A 12,150-nucleotide genomic window follows, 5' to 3' on the forward strand; every position below is an offset into this window, starting at 1 on the left:
CCAAGGATGGTGCTACAAGTCCTACAATGCACAGGACGGCCCCAAGACCAAGAATTATCCAGCCCAAAATGTTAGTAGGACAGAGATGAGAAATCCTGGTACAGTGGTTAAGAGTTGAAAATTATGGGAGACTAGACTACCTTAATTCAAATCCAACTCCACTACTTACTATGTGAATGACCTCAAGCAAGTTGACTTCTGAGCCTCAGTTTCCTCATTTCAAACTAAGGGAGACAGTACCTAACTCATTGGAATACAATGAGAATTACGTAGGAATATGTGCTTAAACTTAAAAAAAAAAAAAAAAAGACTGTAGCAAGTTAAAGTACAAAAGTAACATGTAATCATCCCTTTTATGTGTACTCCTTTTCAAATATTAACAGACATCCTCCACCTTCTATTTAGCATCACCCTCTATCAAGTAACAAATTTAACTGCTCTAATCACATTATCTAATATAATCTCCTGTATTTACACTCTCCTGCTTTAATAAATTAACCATATATCATCTTCTGAAAGAAATATAAAGAAGTTATTTTACACTGCCTTTAGTATATCCAGGAGTTTGCAATATGGAGCATTAAAACTAACTCTTTGTAGTCTTCCTTCTTTTACACTATCATCAAACCTACAAAATATATTTTCTTTGGTCCCAGAACAAGCATGGGTCACTTGGATAATCACAGTACAAGAGCTATTACATAATTAAGTCTGATCCCATTTTAGAATTGAAGAAATTGAGGCTCAGAGCTTGCCAACTTGTCCAACTGCACAATTAACTGCAGAAACTAGAACTTGATCAATTCCCTGATTAAGAAGTAACAGAAATATGTAGAAGCATCCTCTCCTTTTGAATCCCAAACAGGGCAATCAACAGAAAATTAACCTTGAATAGTATTAACAGTGATTATTGTTCTCACATTCGACAACAATTACCCCTCTTCTAGGAAATCAATGACTAACTTTTTAGGAGCTAACTTCAATTCTTACCCAACTGTTTCCTTCAGTCTTAAGCAGATACCTATTTACAGATTCTCTAAAAAGGTCTCCCTAATTAGTATAACTCATTGCACATCTACTTGTTTTCTTATCACACTGTTATAATTTTAATACTCATTCCATTTTCAAAATCCATCCATGGCACATGAAATTTTGGGGGTGGCAACGGGCACTACTGGTGAAGAAACAGTCTATCATGAATAGAGATTTAGTATTTCCTACCTCTCAGAGAAAAAACCCTCTACCCTTTAACCAAACATATGAAGATGTTTGGACGGCTAATATTTAAGACATTTTCAAGAGAACATTCTATAAAATACGTAGAAAATATGCTAGATAGGCCGGGCGTCGTGGCTCAGTAATCCCAGCACTTTGGGAGGCAGAGGCGGGCGGATCACCTGAGGTCAGGAGTTCAAGACCAGCCTGGTCAATATGACGAAACATAAACCTCTACTAAAAAAAAAATACAAAAATTACCAGGCATGGTGGCGCATGCCTGTAACCCAGCTATTCAGGAGGCTGAGGCAGGAGAATCCCATGAACCCAGGAGGTGGAGGTTGCAGTGAGCTGAAAGAGCGCCACTGCACTCTAGCCTTAGTGACAAAACGAGACTCCGTCTCCCAAAACAAAACAAAAAAATGCTACACAGATTTTTCATTTTGCCAATTTACCAAAATTCCACTTATTTACAATTCTGATTATTTTCACAAATATAGTCAATAGTAAGAGTTCAATAAATACTTTTTTAGATCGTTGGTGTTTCCCTATGACTCAAAGCGTTCAAGTCTTCTTTAAAGGGATATTATGCATTTGTTTAACAAGTGTGATCAACACCTGTTATTTTCCAATTAGTGTATCAATATTAAAATTTATACAATTTTTAAGTATACAAATTTCACTCACATTTGATTTTTTGCTGCTTGCCTCTGAGCTTTTCTTTCTTTCCTTTTCTGATCTGGTGGCTTGGCAAAAACAATTTCAATATTTTCTCCCTCCAAGTCTTTGCCATTCATTTCTTCCATAGCCTTAAAAAATTAAATAGTCAATATAAAAATAGGACTTCCAGACAATTATGATTCATTTAAAGCTAGAAAATCAATTATCATTAATGCGGGAAAGACAACAGAAAGCCCCCTGTAGACAGTCAGATAATTTTATATAAAGATGCAGATCTTCAACTATTTTTCATTTTTACTTAGAAAACTGCCAAGCTCACTAAAACCAAACGGTTTTAGTTTGAGTGGATTCCATGGACTTCCAAGTTTCCTCCAATTTGTAAAACTATTTTGAGATTCTAAGATGACTAGAAGTTGTTAGTCTGATTTAGATGCCTATAATTCCACCATATTTACCTTGACAGCACCATCTCGTTCATCAAAATGAATGAATGCATAATCTTTTAACTTCTTCACTCGTTCCAGTTTCCCAAACTGACTAAATGCCTTTTCTAAAATCTCTTCTGTTACAGTATTGGCAAGGTTGCGTACAAACAGCACTTTTACCTAGGGGGAAGAAAAAAAAACCCCGTATTATTTCCAAAGAGTTCAATTTCTAAGATGCCACCACCCTACCACCCTACCCTACAAAGTTAACTTAAATCACAATCCATTAGAAGAACGTCAGAATACAAAAAAAAAAAAAAAAAAGTTTTCAACTCCTTGGGTAAATATCAAGGAGCAGAACTGCTAGATCATGTTGAAAGACCTGAAATAGATGCTTTGCAAAAAAAGATACACAGATGGCAAAGAATCTCATGAAGATGCTCAATATAATCTGTCATTCGGGAGCTGCAAGTTGAAACTATTAGTATGGCCAAAATCCAACACACTATAAATGCAGGTAAGAATGTAGAGCAACAGAAACTCTCATTCACTGCTGATGGGAATGCAAAATGGTATAGCCCTTTTGAAAGACAGTTTGGCGATTTCTTACAAAACTAAACACACACTTTCATATGACCCAGCAATCCTGCTCCTTATTTACCCAGAGTTGAAAACTTACATGCACACAAAAACTTACACAGGGATGTTTACAGTAAGCTTTATTTGTAATTGCCAAAAATTTGCCAGATGCAGTGGCTCCTGCCTGTAATCCCAGCAGTTTGGGAGGCTGAGGCGGGTGGATCACCTGAGGTCAGGAGCTCGAGACCAGCCTGGCCAACACAGTGAAACCCTGTCTCTACAAAAATACAAAAATTTGTTGGGTGTGAAGGCACGTGCCTATAGTTCCAGCTATTCGGGAGGCTGAAGCATAAGAAATGCTTTAACCCAGGAAGCAGAGGTTGCAGTAAGCTGAGATCGTGCCACTGCACTCCAGCCTGGGTGACAGAGAGAGACTCTGTCTCAAAAGAGAAAAAAAAAATTTTTCCAAAAATTGGAAGAAACCAAGATGTCCTTAAGTGGGAGAATGGACAATTGTGGCACGTACAGAAGGAATATTATAACTGATATAAAGAAGTAAGTAAAAAGCCACAAAATGACACAAAAGAACTTTAAATATGTATTACTAAGAGAAAGAAGACAATGTGAAGGTTACATAATGTATGGTCCAACTATGTAACATTCTGAGAAGGCAAAACTAGGGAGACAGTGACTGACAGTGGTTGAATGGAGAGGGAAGACTAAGCACAGGACAGAGGAATTTTAGGGCAGTGAAACTATTCTGTATAATACTATGATGGAAACACGGTTTACATTTCTCCAAACCCACAGAACATACATCTGGAGTGAGACCTCATGTACACTATAGACTTTGGGTGATCAATCTATGTCCATCAATTTTAAAAAACATACTATTCCAGTGCAGGATACTAGCAGTGAGGAAGGCTGTGCCTGTGTAGGGGGCAGAAGTCATATGGAAATTCTGTGCTTTCTGCTATAAACCTAAAACTAAAACTAAAACTGCTCTAATGAAGTCTATGAAAAAGAAAATGTAGACTACAGGCTACATCAGTAATAATTATTAATTAATCATTTTGCAATTAAAAAAAGATAATCTTTTCCTAACAAAGTAAATACCATGCCCTCTTAAGAGAGCTATTGAATGTTTAGCACTTAACACAAGTGATCAAAACTAATTAGAACTTGCTTTTGAAATGTTAAAGGGGGAAGGAATGTTCAAAATAAGATAAACTGTTCTCTCAATCCTGAAAGCTTCCCAAAGTACAATTACAAAATTTAATCTTTTCACTAACATTATCACTTCCTCCTAAAATACTTGAATGCCATCTGAATGTGTTAATCTAAAGTGCTAACCCAGTGAGACTTCACAGGCCAGAGGAAAAAAGAATCCTAACTATTTTCTTTTCTCTAAGAACACTTATCCTTCAATAATACTTATAGTTCCCTGGCAGTTCACATTACCCTCAATTTAACTGAACTAGTGGTATCTGACACCTAACCTCTAAGAAATAAAGGGAGAATTCTTAAAAGACAAAGGGTAACTGGGGCATGGTGGCTCATGCCTGTAATCCCAGCATTTTGGGAAGCAGGATTCCTTCAGGCTAAGAGTTCTTAAGACCGGCCTGGGCAGCACAGGGAGACTAACTGTCTCTACAAAAAATTTTTTTAAAAATTAGCCAGGTATGTTGGTACACACCTGTAGTTCTAGCTACTCGGTAGGCTGAGGTGAGAAGATCTCTTGAGCCTGGGGCTACAGTGAGCTATGATCATGCCCCTGAACTCTAGCCCTGGGCCAAAGACCTAGACCCTGTCTCTTACGAAAAAAGAAAAAAAGAGGACAAAGGAGAGAAACAATAACTGCAAATTACTGCACTAATGTGTAATAAAGTGTTGACTCAAGGAATGTTTATTCTCATAGAATGTCTCCACTGACTGCTGAAACCAAGATACCTAATAATGGCTAAATGTAACTGCAAGCAGCTCTGCTGGGGCCAGTATAATTTACTATTTTTAGGAGTAAGACTTTTAACCCCAAAACCATGTAAACTAATGGTGCCATTCTCAAAAACTCAAATTGCTCTTAAAAAACACACAAAATGGAAGTGAACTGTCTACAGCATGTAGGCTACTTCATTATAAGATTGTGATGGCTATACAATTATGGCTAAGTATCCACGAATCAATTTCTGTTTTCACTTTGTAGGCACATGGTACTTCCAGTGTGCACTGCCTAGTCCCTTAGTAAAGAACATTTCTCCCAACTCCAAAAATATGGTTTAAAAAAATGTGTACAGGGCCAGGCACAGTAGCCTCACGCCTGTAATCCCAGCACTTTGGGAGGCTGAGGTGGGTGGATCCCAAGCTCAGGAGTTCCAGGCCAGCCTGACCAACATGGTGAAACCCCAGCTCTACTAAAAACAAAAATTAGCCAGGTGTGGTGCCGGGCGCCTGTAATCCCAGCTACTTGGGAGGCAGGAGAATCACTTGAACCCGGGAGGCGGAGGTTGCAGTGAACCAAGATGGCACTATGGCACTCCAGCCTGGGAAACGAGAGAGAGACTGTCTCAAAAAATAAAAAAATGTATACAATTCATTTTATGTTTCCCCCAACCCCCCGGCCCTTCTCCCATTAATCCCTCAAAAAAGATTTTTAACTTGACTATCATTACCTTTGCCATAACCTCAGGATCAGGATCTTCTATAGGATCAGCCCATTCAACAGTTCCAACATTCCCCCAGACCTTGACTTTACCACTCATTAACCTACGCCTTGCCTGGGCAGCTGTTTTGTGATCTTCATATTCAAGAAAGCAAAAGCCTCTGTTTTTTTTCTTGTCATCCGGTTGGTGGTATAAAATGACGTCTGTAAGACCCTCTGCAAGTAAGCAACCATTCCAGGGAAATTAGACAAAATAACTAGCAAATATAACTGGATCAAAGGATTTATCTAATATACTACTTAAATATCAAAATGAAAAGTCATCTCTTTTCTTCACTAGACAGCTTTATAAAAGACTATCAAAAACTAGGTCCAGATTATTTTCCTAATCTGTTTCCGATTTTTTCAACACAGAAATCTCCAGAAAAACATTTGTTCTTTTAATTAGACCTAAGAACTGTTTTTGCTTTCACTAATTAAATCAGAGCAGCAGATAAAAAATCTTCATATAACTGTTGTAAGAAAACAGCAGTATAGATCAAACATGGCTATTTTTTTTATTATGCAAACACTTAAATTCTTTTTAATGGCACTTTTCTGGTCTTAGATATCAATGGCTTTATTTCAAATAAAATAGAAGTTATAAGTACTGCATAAAAATTTCCAGTGTCCTGAAGGTTGATAACAGGCTGATAATTTGTTAGACCCTGCTGGCAGACCAAAATATTTTCTAATAAAAGCAACCTGTCATTTAAAAGTTGTTATAAAAGACATTTTACAGTTCAAAAAAATTTTTATCATGTTGACAATATATAAACTCTGTTTATGGGCCAGGTGCGGTGGCTCACGCCTGTAATCGCAACACTCTGGGGGGCCGAGGTGAGCAGATCACTGGAGGTCAGGAGTTCAAGACCAGCCTGGCCAATATGGTGAAACCCCACCTCTACAAAAAATACAAAAATCAGCCAGGTGTGGTGGTGCGCGCCTGTAATCCCAGCTACTCAGGAGGCTGAGGCAGGAGAATTTTTTGAACCTGGGAGGTAGAGGCTTCAGGGAGCCAAGATCACACCACCACACTCCAGCCTGGGCGACAAAGCAAGACTGTCTCAAAAAAACAACTCTGCTATGGCAATACTTATTATTCCTGTAATTTGAAGAAAATCAATCATTATTCACATAAGTCTACTAAGAACATCAACTAACACCTAGAGAAAGAACACACAAAGAAATACAATCTTCCAAAACATGGAAAGAACAATGATTTTGCAGAATGAATTCAAATCCTAGCTGTATTCTCTACTAACTTGTATAACATTTGGCGAGTTATTTCCAAAATCCCCGAATGCCTGTTTTTCTAATCTGAAAAATGGGGTTACCTACATTTTATAAAGTTGTAGTGAGGATTTGATGAGTCAATAATTGTATTTAGAACAATGCCTGACAGAAATATGCTATTATCTTCATTATTAAAAGCTGCACCTCATTCCAAATAAATCCAACTTACCTGTTACTTTGCTAAATTCTTCAAGAATCTGTTCCTTGGTTTTACTCTTAGGAATAGAGCCCACAAAAAGCCTATTGTTGGCAACCGAGATGCAGACACCAATGTGTTTTCCAGAACGAATTTCATGATTATTATACTGAAAAGATAAAAAGTGCATCATGTTTTAAATTACTTATAATATACAACTAGAAGAGTTTATTATAAAAGATACACAAGAGCAAATCATCCTTTAAAAACTAGTTTACCTTAATTCCCATACAAAGGAATTATGAGAAACAGATTATATTAACAAGACCCATTGGACAAGTTTATGAACCAATTTAATGCAAATAAAAGGTTATTAAATCCTTTACTTGATTAATTAGAAATAAGATCTGCAGCAGCTTATTTAAATTCAAAAAGTGTCAGCTTCTCAAAAACTTAACTTTTACTTAAATTCATCCCGTCAACCAGTTACTCTCACACAAGGAAAACTGATCCCAAGATCAGCAAGATCTCTGCCTTTCTGTTAACCAGCACCTAAATCTATTTTTCCATCTTCCCTTCCTCTTATCAAAAGTTGCAATAAGAAATTTCGGGCTTCAAATATTTAAGTCTAAAAAGACAGCTTTATTTCTGAATCCAACTGTACTTTTTCCCCATTTCATTTTCATTATGCATATAACAAAGTTATGAAGGAGAAAGAAAAGTAGATTGGTCACAGCAAAAGGATATAGAAACAACTTTAAAATGACAGTAAAAAGTGAATTTAATTTTCAAGTAACCATATCCCAGATTACCATAAAGCAGAGGCAAAAAGCAATGTGTTAAAATGACAAATCAACCAATTAGTATTATTTACAAACCCAAGTTCAAAAGTATCCAAGTAATCTAGAAAAGTGGATTATACGGGTTAAAATTACCACCTCAAAATTTATGTTACTAATAATGGTGGCAGCAGCGGCAAAAATTATTGATTAATCCTACCACACCTAACCTCAAAATCTATTCTACATGTGGAGCTACACAAACTAAAGAACCAACATCAATTTCCATACAACTTTATAGAACCACCTTATAGCAAAAGAAACCATTCTTCTATTATGCCCATTCTTGCTAGGTACAGCAGGCATAACAGAAGAAAACATGTAATTCAGAAAGTTGAGTCCTCCCTGTCCCTTTCTCCATCTTGTCAAAATTTAATAAGGTTCAAACACCATACCTCTAGTTCAGAAAAATGTAGTTTTCTACCCCACTATTCTGTACAGGCTATTCAAGTGTGTAGCCATCCTGATCCCAGGTTTATCTCCATTTCTCTACATTTATGTCAGAGGCACAAGGTTAAAAAAATTAGAAAGATGACTCCTGTTACTTCTCCTTTCTCTCTCAAATACCTTTTTATATTAACTTTTAAACATGCGGGGTTTTTTTGTGTGTGTGTTTCCCGAGACAGAGTCTTGCTCTGCCACCCAGCCTGGAGTGCAGTGGCACTATCTTGGCTCACTGCAACCTCTGCCTTCTGGGTTCAAGCAATTCTCCTCCCTCTGTCTCCCGAGTATAGCTGGGATTATAGGCACTTGCCACCACACCCAGCTATTTTTTGTATTTTTAGTAGAGACAAGGTTTTACCATGTTGGCCAGGCTGGTCTCTGAACTCCTGATCTTGTGATCCATCCGCACTGGCCTCCCAAAGTGCTGGGATTACAGGTGTGACCCACCACGCCAGGCCACATGCAGTTTTTATACTCCTATGGCTCTGAAGATATTGCCTTCCTTCCCTGAAACTTTTACCACACAAACTCCTCTCGATACTTGTAAATTGAGTTCAACCACCCAATACTTCAATCCATAAATCCTAAAAGGGTCAAAAAAATACTCCTCCATGTTAACACAGACCAACAGTTCTCAACAGAAGTGATTTTGCCCCCCAGAAGTCATTTGACATTCTTGATTGTCACAACTTGGAAAGATGCGGGGACTTGCTGCTGGTATCTAGTGGGTAGACAGAAGGATGCTGATAAACATCTTACAACTCAGAAGACAGGCTGTCACAAATAATTATCTAGTCTAAAAGATCAGCAGTGCTGAGGTTGAAAACTCCTGCCACATACTTTGTTTTCTCACATAGCATTCATGTCTTTCTCTTCCATCAGACTAATAATCTTTTAACGCCGATATATGTTACCTGAATGTAGCAGAGCTATGGCTGAATCCATCATTGCACAGAATTACGGACAAGTAGATTATAATGCCTTATTTTACAAATAAAATTAAACTAAGAACACAATAAATTACTTTAAAATATGTGCATTCCCTAGATTCTTATAATTTAACATCAAGCAGCCAGCCTTAGCAACAAATCAGTGGTTTTCAAATTGGTCGTCCAATCACTAATTCTAGTAATTAACAAAAACAATTAAAATATCAGGAAAAGGTGGAAAGAAATACCAAGTGTGTAAAGGCGAAAACAGGAGTAATTCTGGGGATGACGGATTTTGGTATAATGAGGGAGGAACTGCTATTTTCCAAACGCTCTAAAAACAGGAGCTATTAACTATAAGAAAATACCTAATACTAAAAAACTTCCAACAAAAACTTGAATTCTTAGTTCTACCAAGAAAATACACCATTAAGAGGAACCAAAATCCTTGTAAGAAATCTAGGAGGCAAAGGCAAAACAAAAGACAATGGAAACATTCCATCAAGGCAACAATCAAAGAAATATAGAGAAGACAGCTAATCTGTAACATAGGCAACACTTCCATTAACCATCAACATTAACAATGTTGCTTCAAATTATTAATGACCGTTTCCATTATTATCTACAGAAAGACCATTTTTTTCTTTCCTACCCATCATCACTAACCCTGATGCTAATCAAGTTAGCCAAGGCATGGTAGGTACAAAGTACAAAGGATGGATATGGTCTCTGAACAACATAAATAACACAAAGATTTAGCAGGATTTATAAAATAAACTGCTGATTCCTCCCTACCCACATTTTTTCAATTAAAAAAACTTGGGCCGGGCACCGTGGCTCATGCCTGTACTCCTAGCACTTTTGGGAGGCCGAGGCAGGCAAATTGCCCAAGCTCAGGAGTTCAAGATCAGCCTGGGCAACACAGTGAAACCCCGTCTCTACTAAAATACAAAAGAAATTAGCCGGGAGCGGTGGCAGGCACTTGTAATCCCAGCTACTCGGGAGGCTGAGGCAGGAGAATCGCTTGAACCTGGGCGGCAGGAGATCGCGCCACTGCACTCCAGCCTGGGCGACAGAGCAAGATTCCGTCTCTACAAAAAAAAAAAAAAAAAAAAAAAAAAAAAACTTGGAACAATTATACTATTATAGGTAACACAGAGAGTAAATTGGCTCTCCAATGAAAGTAAGTCATTAAACGAACAAAGTAAGGAGACTCTATGGGTATATTGTCCAACTATAACAGAAGTAGGACCTAGAAATTAACATTTCCTAAAGCAACGCCCCATCTATGGATTCCGCATGCTTTTTTTGTACGTATACTTGAATTGCTTAACCTTTCTTACGCTAATGACACTCTATCACCCTAAAAACAAAAACAAAAACAAAAAAAACCACTTATCCCAGCAAGATGGGTAACAGTGAGTTAGATGGTGAAGGGGGCAATACAAAAAACAAATGTGAATAAGAGATTCTAATTTAATACTAGTAAACCCTAATTCAAGAGGTAAATGTATCAGGTCACTACAGTGGTATAAAAACATGAGCACAGAAAAACAAAAAAGTCTCATCTTTCCTACTCTAGAAAGGTTGGCCCTGGATCTTAAGTTAGCTGTGAAAATCTAGCTTTCAAGCTCAATACCACAGTGAGATGAAGCAAACAGAAAATGAAGATTAATTATGATCATGAATCAATGTGAGGCTTCAGTTTTTAAGAACACCAAAACAGTAGTACAGTCTGGAACATCCCTGTCATCAAGGCTCAAAATTTTAAGTCACTTTTAAGTCCTTCCTTCGTAATCACCAAATTCTCAGAAATTCAGCAATGTCAAATTTGGAATCTGATCCAGAAGAGGCTGCTTAGTCCTAACTCTTCTCAGCAAAGCCACTACCTCCAAAGCCATCCACATTAAAGATTTTTTTTTTTTTTTTTTTGAGACTGAGTCTCGCTCTGACACCCAGGATGGAGTGCAGTGACGCGATTTCAGCTCACTGCGGCCTCCACCTCCCCGGTTCAGGTGATTCTCCTGCCTCAGCTTCCCTAATAGCTGGGACCACAGGCATGCGCCACCACACCCTGCTAATTTTTGTATTTTCAGTAGAGACAGGGTTTCACAACATTGGCCAGGCTGGTCTCGAACTCCTGACCTCGGGTGATCCGCCCGCCTCAGCCTCCCAAAATGCTGGGAGCTGGGATTACAGGCATGATCCACCGTACCCGGCCTAAAGATTTCTTAATTATAAAGCCTTCTTCACAATGAGCCAAAATCTACTTCCTTAAATAAACCTATTTATTTCCCCCAAATGACAGCATTTCATATACCTGGCACACATGCACATGACTCAGTTGTTCCCTATGCTTGGCTAATCATTGCTTCCCTGATACCTCCAAGAAATACTGACAAGTGTCACTATAGAGTGACACTCTAACACAATATTGTCAGTGCAGACTGAAACAGGAGTCTAGAATAAACTGGAGCTTATTACTAATTTTCCACTTCTAGACACCATACGACTCTTACATATTGTCTGTTATCCTAGCTTATTTGGCAACCACACATTACTGACATCACAGCTTACTTGTTAAACTAGTGTAAATACTTGACTTTAGTCAATTCCATCTTGATAGATACTAAGTTTCTTTTTCAGGCTATCAAGATTTTTTCAGATCCTGACCGTCATCCAAGGCATTAATTACTGCATGCAGATTCAGGTTACCAAACATATCATAAACAGTCCAACTACACTTTCAATTGTTGATAAAAACTAGAATACAACCTAGAGCATACCACTATAGCCTTTCTCTTTCCAAAATCTCCCACCTTTCTCCTTTCTCTTGCTGCCACCCTCCTCCTGGCCTTTGTTCTCTTTATTCAAATAATCTTCATTATTCAGCCATTTACATCATGCC

At 37.9% G+C, this 12,150-nt stretch overlaps 1 protein-coding gene across 8 annotated transcripts in view; it reads right to left on the reverse strand.

The window, feature by feature from the left end:
- SYNCRIP (synaptotagmin binding cytoplasmic RNA interacting protein) overlaps nt 1–12,150 on the reverse strand; it is a 35,959-nt gene that overhangs the window by 8,499 nt on the left and 15,310 nt on the right. For 7 of the 8 annotated variants that reach the window (XM_025382948.1, XM_025382954.1, XM_025382953.1 and 4 more), the window contains 4 exons: nt 7,064–7,199; nt 5,570–5,775; nt 2,352–2,501; nt 1,903–2,024 (listed from right to left, as the gene is read on the reverse strand). In XM_025382948.1, the coding sequence (XP_025238733.1) occupies nt 1,903–2,024; nt 2,352–2,501; nt 5,570–5,775; nt 7,064–7,199 (614 nt within the window). The remainder of the gene's footprint in view (nt 1–1,902; nt 2,025–2,351; nt 2,502–5,569; nt 5,776–7,063; nt 7,200–12,150) is intronic. The other variant, XM_025382950.1, reaches the window with a different exon arrangement.

The sequence above is a fragment of the Theropithecus gelada genome, chromosome 4 (genome assembly GCF_003255815.1).
Source record: "Theropithecus gelada isolate Dixy chromosome 4, Tgel_1.0, whole genome shotgun sequence".
NCBI lineage: Eukaryota > Metazoa > Chordata > Mammalia > Primates > Cercopithecidae > Theropithecus > Theropithecus gelada.